The sequence below is a fragment of the Ostrinia nubilalis genome, chromosome 13, assembly GCF_963855985.1.
Source record: "Ostrinia nubilalis chromosome 13, ilOstNubi1.1, whole genome shotgun sequence".
Classification (NCBI taxonomy): Eukaryota; Metazoa; Arthropoda; class Insecta; order Lepidoptera; family Crambidae; genus Ostrinia; species Ostrinia nubilalis.
In genome coordinates this window covers 9,156,444-9,168,523 of record NC_087100.1, presented here as the reverse complement: position 1 = coordinate 9,168,523, position 12,080 = coordinate 9,156,444, and the positions used below count along the sequence as shown (strand labels likewise).

Here is a 12,080-nt window from a genome sequence, read left to right as displayed (position 1 = left end):
GCACCTACACAACATAGGTGTAACAGACAGCCCACTGTCCAGAGAATGCATGGAAGCAGAAGAAACACCGCAGCATGTGCTCATGGAGTGCAGAAGCGTAGCAAATCAATGGGCTCAAATTTTCCAATCACCAGCGTCGCTGCAGGAGGCCTGTAGCGGCCTAGACAGGCTTCTTGCTTTCTAGGGGGATCTGAGGTGGTTGGAGTAGGAAGATAAACCACAAATCGCGCAATGGCCCAATCAAGAGGTTAAGGTTTCGATTGCCCTGCAAGACTAAATAACTATATCAATTTTCCCAAGTATCCGCACCGATGGTATGGTCCAGTTGATAAACTGGAGAACGTAGCAAGCGCATAGAATTGAAAATCAAATTGACAGATTTATTGAGTTATAGCATGATTTCAATCAATCAGGCGTAGCTCGTGTTCTACGATTCGCTTCTTTTACCCGATCGTTCCAAAATCATACCTGTTGCTGGAGTCATCATGCGAGTCGCTCAGCAGCGCGCTTCTTCTTCTCGGAGTCGTCATCGGACAGGTCGGAGGAGGAGCATACTATAAGCCACTGCGCTATGTTAGCTAAGCTACAAAAACAATTGAATGATGACGTATGATTGATACCTGTCGCTGGAGTCATCATGCGAGTCCCGGCGAGCTCTGTCAGCAGCGGCTTGTGCTCAGCGGCCCGTTTCTTCTTCTCGGAGTCGTCATCGGACAGGTCGGACGAGGAGCATATTACTTTAAGCCACTGCGCCATGCTAGCTAAGCTACAAAAAACAATTGAATGATGATGTATGATTGATACCTGTCGCTGGAGTCGTCATGCGAGTCCCGACGAGCTCTGTCAGGCAGCGGCTTGTGTTCTGCAGCCCGTTTCTTCTTCTCGGAATCGTCGTCGGACAGGTCGGAGGAGGAGCAGGAGCCGCCGCGCCGCCGCCGGTACTTCGCGCGCCCGCGCAGCGCCTTTTACCCGAGAGTTCCAAAATCATACCTGTCGCTGGAGTCGTCATGCGAGTCCCGACGAGCTCTGTCAGGCAGCGGCTTGTGCTCAGCAGCCCGTTTCTTCTTCTCGGAGTCGTCGTCGGACAGGTCGGAGGAGGAGCAGGAGCCGCCGCGCCGCCGCCAGCAGTCCTCGCGGCCGCGCCGCGCCTTTAACCCGAGAGTTCCAAAATCATACATGTCGCTGGAGTCATCATGCGAGTCCCGACGAGCTCTGTCAGGCAGCGGCTTGTGCTTAGCGGCGCGCTTCTTCTTCTCGGAGTCATCATCGGATAAGTTGGACGAGGAACACGAGCCGCCACGTTGCGCTAATTACATAAAACAATCGAATAACCATACCTTTCGCTGGAATCATCATGCGAGTCACGACGCGCGCGGTTGGGCAGTGGCTTGTGTTCAGCGACGTACTTCTTTCACGTGAGCCTTTCAACTACGTTAAAAAAAAACAATTAAACAATAATAAATCATACCTGTCGCTGGAGTCATCATGCGAGTCCCGGCGAGCTCTGTCAGGCAGCGGCTTGTGCTCAGCGGCCCGTTTCTTCTTCTCGGAGTCGTCGTCGGACAGGTCGGAGGAGGAGCAGGAGCCGCCGCGCCGCCGCCGGCACTCGGCGCGCCCGCGCCGCGCCGCCTCGCCGCTCACGCCTTCCGTGAGGTTCACCTGGACAACGATCGGTTGGTTAGAAGAATAGAGGACCTATAAATTAGTTTTTCTTAAAATCAGTAGCGAATTCTGGGGGTGTAGTGTGTTTACATCAAACGTCGTCACTAGTGAGCGCGTAAAAAAATTTGAATGTATGACGGATTGTACAGCGCCCCTAGCGGAAACTTCTTCAAGGCGAGAGTGAATAGGCACTTACAGGGCAGATATGTACCATCCTAGACTGCATCCCACTTAACATCAGGTGCGATTGTGGTCAAATACCTGCCTTGTCATGCATAAAGAAAAAAACTTTCAAGAACTAAAATTCTCATATTTTATTAATTTTTTAACGCACTCACTAGTGTAGTGAGAACGTTTGATGTAAACTTACACTAAGCCCTTAGTTGGTTAAAAGAGTATAGAACCTTTAAATCAGTTTTTCTTAAAATCAGTAGCGACAAGCAGCCCAAATATAGTAGGGAATTTAGTGCAAGAACCCCTCCACTTTGGTATAGAAGGCTCATTTTTGCAACAGTGGTTCTTTGGGTGCTCCTGAGTGGATTTCCGTCGGTAGACATCGGGAGCCCCCCCTGTGGTAGCAGGGGGAGGGGGGGCAAGTTTCCTTCCGCCGCGCTTCACTTTAAGGCCCATATCTTCAAAACTATGGGTATTAGGGCAAGTGTGGTATCATTTTCGGATAACTAAAGGATGGCGAATTCATTTCTAGAACAAACTTTTTGCCTTTTCATACAAAAAAATTGAAATATTGAGTAAAATTCACAAAAATCAAAAAGTATTTTTTTAAATAAACGTCGTTTACTTTTAAACCACTGGAGATAATCTAATAAAAAAAATATGACCTGAAAGCTACATTTATCAGGATTATAAAAATATAACATTGTATGGTACTTTTTTCGCAAAAAGTAGGTGAAAAAAATTTTTCTTCAGGGCACAGCGGGCGAATTTAATTGCGCATCGGAAAAAAATATTTATTTTATCCATGAATTCATACTATTTGGTTCATAAGCAAGCAAGGATTATTATTTTAGAATTTATTTAGAGTTGCTGGCACATCAATCTACCATAATTTGTATTTTTTCGTCAATCGATTTTGAACTCTATGTGTGACATAAGGTTGAAAATAGCTTAAATACATTTTAATATTGAAAATATCATAAGAAGAAAGCACTAAATAAAGAACTTTAATTTGTCTAAACGTCTTAATGATTATTATTATTTAAATTAACACTTTTATTTCTACATACTATTGTACCAGAGATTTAACGGAAAGGTAAGTGTGAGGAAAATGAGGTTTCACAATCATAGTACGGGAGATATTTTTAGCACAAAGGTTACGGCTGTGACCGTTTTAGTTGTTTTTTTCAGACAGCACCAGCTTCTGCACTACTTCTTGCACTTACATCTCACCATTTCCAGGCAAGCCTCGGCAGCTACGGGCAAACCGGTCCATGTAGGCTCCATCTTGCTATCGGCTCTGGTCCACCCCCAACCAGTCGGGTAAAGGGAAGACTGAGTCGGTTGCTTGCAACTAATCCTATACGCGAACGCCTTGATTGATCTAATAAGTAAGTGGATAGATTTTGAACAAGGGACGACTAGAAAAGAGGGACCAAAATCCCAACAGAACAGCCTTATCTGGTTTACTGACAGCTCAAAGATGCAGTAGCCGGGTGCCAAGCATCAGAGGGTGACACATGTCGCACAGATTAGTACTCACTGGCGCATCTGCATAGCAAGTCTGCGGTCTATATCATTGTCTTTCAATCTTGGAATCGGTAGGTAACCCCAAAATCGTGGGGCCGCCACTGTAAAGATGGCCTTGGGAACGGGAACGGGCGTCTACTGTAAACACTTCGAACATAGTGAACGCTTAAGGAGGTTTGATACAGTGTTTCAAGCTGAATTCTACGCTATAATATGTGTGCACTAAAGAAAAGGGGTGTAAAAGACGCAATATTTACATCCTGATCCACAGCCAGGCAGCACTCAAACAAAAAGCCATCGCCTCAGTGAAGGTTGAGTCTAGAATTATTCTGAACAAACTCGGAAGGCTTGAAAGTGTCCCTGATGTGGGATACCTGGACATACACGGATCAAATGCAATGGGAGAGCCGACAGTCTAGCGAAACTAGGGTCAGAGGCGATACCTATTGGGCCAGAACTGATACTTACCTTTATCTAACGGCATACCTCATGGCCATAATATGGCCATATCCAAGAAGCACAGTGCTGAATGGGAAAGCTCCAACAATATAAGATAAGCCTCTCCAAATCATTCCTAAAGGGAAACACAGGGTCATGGAGAAAACTCATTAAGCGGAAATAAAAGGTACCTAAGCCCAAGCAATTACTGGTACGCAAACTGGGCATTATGGAACGAACCACATGTCCCACAAAATGTGTCTAACAACAGAAGACAGCTCTCGAGCATGTGGAATACATTACATGTGGGGTCCATGAATCAATACTGTAAGGATGGGTCTGCTTGGGTCAGCATATCCGGCATCAGAAGACTTAGAAGGCTTTCACTCAGACGCTTAATTCACCTAATGGATAGGATTTTTTTGGATGATAGGGAATAAAAAATGGAGCATAAAGATCCTAATGGGTCGCTGTGGACTACGCTTAGACCTAGCTTAGCTTAGGCCCTACATAAGATAACCCAGACAGCAGCAGCAGCGTTGTATCAGCCTTGGCTACTGGCAGTATATCAAGGGATTCGCGTATAGGATCAGGTGCAAGCAACCGACTCGAGTCTTCCCTTTACCCGACTGGTTGGGGGTGGACCAGAGTCGATAGCAAGATGGAGCCTACATGGACCTGTTTGCCCGTATAGCTGCCGAGGCTTGCCTGAAAATGGTGAGATGTAAGTGCAAGAAGTAGTGCAGAATCTGGTGCTGTCTGAAAAAAACAACTAAAACGGTCACAGCCGTAACCTTTGTGCTAAAAATATCTCCCGTACTATGATTGTGAAACCTCATTTTCCTCACACTTACCTTTCCGTTAAATCACTGGTACAATAGTATGTAGAAATAAAAGTGTTAATTTAAATAATAATAATCATTAAGACGTTTAGACAAATTAAAGTTCTTTATTTAGTGCTTTCTTCTTATGATATTTTTTAAGCTATTTTCAACCTTATGTCTCACACATAGAGTTCAAAATCAATTGACGAAAAAATACAAATCATGGTAGATTGATGTGCCAGCAACTCTAAATAAATTCTAAAATAATAATTCTTGCTTGCTTATGAACCAAATAGTATGAATTCATGGATAAAATAAATATTTTTTTCCGATGCGCAATTAAATTCGCCCGCTGTGCCCTGAAGAAAAAATTTTTTTCACCTACTTTTTGCGAAAAAAGTACCATACAATGTTATATTTTTATAATCCTGATAAATGTAGCTTCCAGGTCATATTTTTTTTATTAGATTATCTCCAGTGGTTTAAAAGTAAACGACGTTTATTTAAAAAAATACTTTTTGGTTTTTGTGAATTTTACTCAATATTTCAATTTTTTTGTATGAAAAGGCAAAAAGTTTGTTCTAGAAATGAATTCGCCATCCTTTAATTATCCGAAAATGATACTACACTTGCCCTAATTAATACCCATAGTTTTGAAGATATGGGCCTTAAAGTGAAGCGCGGCGGAAAGAAACTTGCCCCCCCTCCCCCTGCTACCACAGGGGGGGCTCCCGATGTCTACCGACGGAAATCCACTCAGAAGCACCCAAAGAACCACTGTTGCAAAAATGAGCCTTCTATACCAAAGTGGAGGGGTCTCCATACAAATCATTGCACTAAATTCCCTACTAATAATCTGGTCAAGGGAAATGGGATGAGTCGCGAAAATTTTGAAAAGACACTGAGCGCCTTTATCGCTGTCATCATTGAAAGAGAAATAAAACGTCAAGCATCGTGACGTCACAAAGGGAAGTGACGTGCAGGACAAGGTGCGTCCAGACTGATATGCAAGAAACTAGGTACGTAAGTTTTTCCATATTCCATGATTTCTAAGTAATTTTTTTGATATCACATTTTATGCTAATTAAAGTTAATTCAAATTTTTCTTATCTAGAGTAACACTGGATAAGATCAAATTAATAGTTACATACTATTTATAGATAGTATCACATTCCTTAAGATTATCGGAGGAATCCGGCTGATGGCGGCTTGAAACCGCGACGTGCGTTTGAATTACTAAGATAATACGGCTGGCGGCGACGTGCACTACGAACACTACTAATTTTCTGTTGTATTGTGAAGTTATTGTGCCCCTCAAGGTCTTCTGTGTAGGGACGAGTTACTTTGGTGAGGTATTTAGTTAGTCGTATTGTCGTATAGCATGACAGCGAGGCTTTGGCGAATTTTGCCACTGCAAATCATTTTTTAGGGCGTGTGTAGTGGGTATCCTAATAAGGTACCTTTACAGCTGCTGTATGCCATATCAGGTTTTAAGGCCTGTGACTGAGTAGGAGTATAATACCTTGGTGAGGGACTCGGGCCAATTGGATGTTTCTGCAGAGATCTCTAAAGGGGGTGGTTTAGTTCAGTATTGTTGGGCGCGACGCGCGCGGCCAGATGCAGGCGGACCTCGGAGCGCGAGCTGCGGGTATCTTAGGGAGCTACCTATTACCCATATTCCAGGTCTTCAAGGCCCGTATATGACCACGTTACCTTAATAAGGTTATCGGCCAGCTCATATTGCAGGTTGCCAAAACCTGTATAAGCATATTACCTTAGTAAGTTATCAGCCAGCTGCGTAGGTCGAGCGGCGTGTTGCGGCGCCACCGCGGGTTCCTCGTCGTCCTCCTCTTCGCGGACTATACTGCACTTGTACGAACCATATTACCTTGGTGATGTTATCTACCAGCTGCGTAGAGCGCGCAGCCAGGTACAGGCGGCTCTCGGACAGGTATCTTAGTGAGGTACTTATTGCACACATTGCAGGTCTTCAAGGCCTGTATATGAGCATGTTACCTTAATGAGGTTATCAGCCAGCTGCGCTGGGCGGGCCACGAGCTGAGGTGCGGGCGCGGCTCGCGCGGCCATGTGCAGGCGGCCCTCAGAGCGCGAGCCGCGGGTATCTTAGGGAGGTACATATTGCAGGTCTTCAAGGCCTGTATCTGAGGCTCTGAGCATACCTTTGTAAGGTTATCAGCCAGTTGCGCAGGGCGGGCCACGAGTTGCGGCGCGGGCGCGCCTCGTGCGGCTAAATGCAGGCGGCCTTCAGAGCGCGAGCCGCGGCGCGCGTCCGAAGACCGCGTCGTGCCGCTGCCCGCCACGGCGGCTTCTTCATCGTCTTCTTCCTCGCGGACTATACTGCACTTGTACGAACCATATTACCTTGGTGATGTTATCTACCAGCTGCGTAGAGCGCGCAGCCAGTTACATGTGGCTCTCGGACAGGTATCTTAGTGAGGTACTTATTGCACACATTGCAGGTCTTCAAGACCTGTATAAGCATATTACCTTAGTAAGGTTATCAGCCAGTTGCGCAGGGCGGGCCACGAGTTGAGGCGCGGGCGCGGCTCTCGCGGCTAGATGCAGGCGGCCCTCGGAACGCGAGCCGCGGCGCGCGTCCGAAGAACGCGTGGCGCCGCCGCCCGCCACCGCGGCCTCTTCATCGTCTTCTTCCTCACGGACTATACTGCACTTGCGCGAGCGCTGTCAGAAAAAAATTAAGACGAATTTAGTTGTGACTCATATTGGCGTGATGAGTCGAGACGATATTTTTATGTAGCAGAGCTACTCTCAATCTGATTGCAAATCAACTGACAGCTCGTTGCGCTGCCACTGACCAATCAGAAGCGTGTCCAGCCTGGGAGACGCAAAATTTCCTCCAAATGTTAGTGTTCGAAGTTTAAATCATGAGTGTACCCACCGGCGGCACATCTTGCGGCGCCGCGGCGTGCGCGGCGCGGCGGGCAGCGCGGGCGGCGCCAGCAGGTTCCTCGTAGCGCCCCCCTGCGCGCCCGCGCCCCGCGCCTCGGGCCGCCGCGCCTCGCCTCCCCGCGCCGCGTAATTATATTGCTGTCACGCTCGCACACTCACTGCTGCCGCCCGTCGCACAGTCGCGACAGCAATATAATTACGCGCGAGCGATAAAGATAGATAGCTTGGGGTCATTGGAGCCACGAAGTCTCCTTCAAATGTTACATCATGTTCTAAGTTTAAATCATGAGTGCACCCACCGGCGGCACGTCCTGCGGCGTGCGCGGCGCGGCGGGCAGCGCGGGCGGCGCCAGCAAGTTCCTCGTAGCGCCCCCCTGCGCGCCCGCGCCCCGCGCCACGCCCAGCGCCTCGGGCCGCCGCGCGCCGCGCCTCCCCGCGCCGCGTAATTATATTGCTGTCACGCTCGCACACTCACTGCTGCCGCCTGTCGCACAGTCGCGACAGCAATATAATTACGCGCGAGCGATAAGGATAGATAGCTTGGGGTCATTGGAGCCACAAAGTCTCCTTCAAATGTTACACCATGTTCTAAGTTTAAATCAAAAGAGCACCTACCGGCGGCACGTCCTGCGGCGTGCGCGGCGCGGCGGGCAGCGCGGGCGGCGCCAGCAGGTTCCTCGTGGCGCCCCCCTGCGCGCCCGCGCCCCGCGCCACGCCCAGTGCCTCGGGCCGCCGCACCTCGCCTCCCCGCGCCGCGTAATTATATTGCTGTCACGCTCGCACACTCACTGCTGCCGCCCGTCGCACAGTCGCGACAGCAATATAATTACGCGCGAGCGATAAGGATAGATAGCTTGGGGTCATTGGAGCCACAAAGTCTCCTTCAAATGTTACATCATGTTCTAAGTTTAAATCATAAGTGCACCCACCGGCGGCACGTCCTGCGGCGTGCGCGGCGCGGCGGGCAGCGCGGGCGGCGCCAGCAGGTTCCGAGTAGCGCCCCTCTGCGCGCTTACGCCTCGCCTCCCCGCGACGGAGCGTGTCTAGTCTGGTAGCACGTAGAATTTCGTCCAATGACCCCAAGCTACCTATCGTGACTGTGCGACGGGCGGCAGCAGTGAGTGTGCGAGCGGACGTGCAGACTCCCATCTTTTACAGTGAAAGCTCGCTGTGCCACTGGCCACTCGGAAGCGTTTCCAGCTTGAGAGACGCAAAATGTCTTATAAAATCCAAATGTTACACAGTGTTCTAAGTTTAAATCACTAGTGCACCCACCGGCGGCACGTCCTGCGGCGTGCGCGGCGCGGCGGGCAGCGCGGGCGGCGCCAGCAGGTTCCTCGTGGCGCCCCCCTGCGCGCCCGCGCCCCGCGCCACGCCCAGCGCCTCGGGCCGCCGCGCGCCGCGCCCCGCCTCCCCGCGTCGGAGCGTGTCTAGCCTGGGAACCGCGAAACTTTAAATATAAACATATTTTTTATAAACAACTAGCTTTCCGCCCGCAGCTTCACCCGCGTGAAATTTACACAGTTTGTCACAGATCGTCCTAAATTATAGCCTATATGTTATTCTGGGTTATAAACAATAATACTGTAAAGTTTCATAAAAATCCGTTTAGTGGTTTTGCGTGAAAGAGTAACAAAGATCCAGATATCCAAACTTTCGCATTTATAATATTAGTGGCGCGGCCGCCCGCAACCTCGTACGCGTGGATCCCGTTTTACCCTCTTAGGGGTGTAGTTTCGTAAAATCCGTTCTTAGTGAGCACCTACATTCTAAAAGTAACCCCCATACAAAATTTGAGACTCCTAGCACTCGTAGTTTCTCAGATTTCGTGATGAGTGAGTGAGTCAGTCAATCAGTGATCTTTCGCGTTAATAAATATAGACAGATTGATTATTTTTATTGTCTGGATGACAAATGTCCAAAAGGACATGGAAATATTGGGACTCCACAAATGAGACGTTCAAGATAGGATCGAATGGCACCGCACGATTGAGAAAGCCGACCCCACGTAACGGGATAAGGCGAGGCAGAAAAAGAAGAATTGATTGTGCACATGGAAACTTTTTCACCTTAAGAATCCTAAATTATTTCTCCTGCGTTAAAACTAGTGTCGAATGAGTCGGCCTTTTCGTGTAAAACTTAATTTAACGCGGGCGAAGCCGAAAGCTAATACATCACATGACTGGCATTGATAGTCCTTTATTATTACATAGATTATCATCTAATCTGATGTAAATCTAATAAAAATTAATGAGTAGGAGTATTTTATCAAGTTACAAAGTTATGGATTGATAAATAGAAACTTACTGATAACAAACACCAACCTTTTAGTTCTTAATTTCCTTTCTGCTAATAAATAATATGTAGCAGTAATATGATTATAGTCATTCTTTTCTAAATATTCTAAAATCTCTTCTTTAGTTGCTATAGATCCATTGACCATGCGTTGGATGATAGCGGTGCGGTCATCCTCCGACAGCTGCTCCTTGGCTACCAGCGGAGTGTCAAAGTCTTCAACAGTGATGCCTTCACCCGCTGTTACCCACGGATCAGTGGCTATTTCTGAAAGTGTAGCTCTTTTCTCAGGTTCCCTCACTAACATTCTACCTATAAGCCTAAAATTTTACATGTATTATTATTATCATCAGGTCATATCTAAATAATTTCACACAACAAAATATTATATGAAAAGCACCTTTTACAAGATTTTGATATATGAGGTGGTATAGTATATTTACAGTCCATTATCATTGTCAATGTTTCACTATCATTAGCTTCTTGAAATGGAGCTTGTCCACACACTAACATGTACAGAATAACACCAAGGGACCACACATCCACAGCCGGAGCATCATAAGAGTCACCCAAGAGTATCTCTGGGGCAGAATAAGCTAAGGATCCACATGAAGTCTCTAGTTTTTGACCTGGACAGAATTTATTGCTAAAACCAAAGTCAGTCAATTTAACTACTCCTAGTTTTTCAAAAAACACTACATTTTCTGGTTTCAAGTCACGATGCACAACGTGTAACCTGCAACAGAGAGTATTTTTTAGATCATCATCCAAAATCTAATGTGCTTTATTATTTTAGAAAATTAAATTACCTATGACAGTATGATATAGCGCGAACTATTTGACGGAAATAATCACGAGCAAGAGATTCTGATAGTCCAGATTCATGTCTCATTATGTAGTCATATAAATCTCCGCCATCTCCTAATTCTAGTATTAAATATAGTTTAGTTTGTGTGTCTATCACTTCATATAGTCGAACAACATTTGGATGCTGCACTAATTTCATACACCGAACCTAAAATGGTAAAAATAAGGACATCATTAAAAATATTATTTGTAAATAACACTAATTATGTACCTAGTCTGTAAATATTGCAAAATATAACTGCTCCACAATACCTCTTGAAACAAATGTGATTTAGACACTTCATCCAGCTTGCTTTTGTCTATAACTTTCACAGCCACTTTTTCTCCTGTGAATACATGCCGGGCCAGTTTCACCACTGCAAAGTGCCCCGAGCCGAGGGTGTCCAGCAGGTCGTAGAGCCCCGCGATCTTGGCGTCGTACGGGCCTCCTCCAGCACCCACCCCGCCTCCTCCAACTCCACCACAATTATTCATTATTTTAACCTGAACATGAACACATCACTGTTTATTACAATGTTAATACATATAGCAAATACTACGGCATTGCTTAAAACTTGGAAAACGTCTGATATTGTAGGAAACAATAGAATAACATTCACTAAGTCATAATATTTACAAAATGCATGACCTGAATGTGACAAAAATTTTAATAAAATAAAGTACACATCTTTGAATGACCTCTATATTGTTTTAATGTTGAAGTTATCAGATAACAGTTATTTGTTTAATTGCTTACCTACGTATAAATGAATGTAGCCCAGTGGAAGAAAATTTACACTGAATAGCAAAAATACGATCAACTGGTTTCAAGTAACATAATTACATTAAGATAAATTTATTCCATTTATAGACTCCAAACTAATAAATGTTAATAAATATAACAATAAGAATTACAAAACTGCATTGGTTTACTTAGAAATTGTTAATTATCGAACATAAAAATAAGTTGATCCTCAAGAGTCACAATTTCGCCATTTCACAAAAATCAGTTCAGAAACTTACGACCTCAATTGATTGTCATTTTATTTTAATAAATTTCAGGTAAAAAGTCGTGAAATGATGAAAGGATAATGGATAAATGCAAATGAAATCAAGAATTAATATGAAGTCACAAAATGAAAATAAAAAAATATTTACAAATAATCACAATAATTTTATTAAATATTGATTAAAATAATTCAATGAACAGTTTTTGAACGAATTGTTAAATGTCAGTGTTTTGTCATTATTTTTTTTAATAATCTTGCCAGTTTAATACATTCTCCCAATTTCCAAGAAGAAATATGCCTAACTTCATGATAAGTATAATTAAAATATTTTATGTCAACGAATGTTCATTTTAATATTTTTTATGTATTC

General features: G+C 45.2%; 1 protein-coding gene across 1 annotated transcript; it reads right to left on the bottom strand.

The window, feature by feature from the left end:
- Window positions 1-965: 965 nt before the first annotated feature.
- Window positions 966-11,695, bottom strand: LOC135077309 (SNF-related serine/threonine-protein kinase-like). Its single transcript, XM_063971840.1, has 11 exons — window positions 11,458-11,695; window positions 10,974-11,204; window positions 10,664-10,869; window positions 10,255-10,590; window positions 9,884-10,174; window positions 8,835-8,994; window positions 8,175-8,297; window positions 7,137-7,331; window positions 6,809-6,991; window positions 1,500-1,659; window positions 966-1,306 (listed from the first exon to the last, which is right to left on the bottom strand). Exons 2-11 carry the CDS (start codon window positions 11,193-11,195, stop codon window positions 966-968), a joined length of 2,217 nt encoding a protein of 738 aa, XP_063827910.1. The 5' UTR covers window positions 11,196-11,204; window positions 11,458-11,695.
- Between the last annotated feature and the right edge of the window lie 385 nt (window positions 11,696-12,080).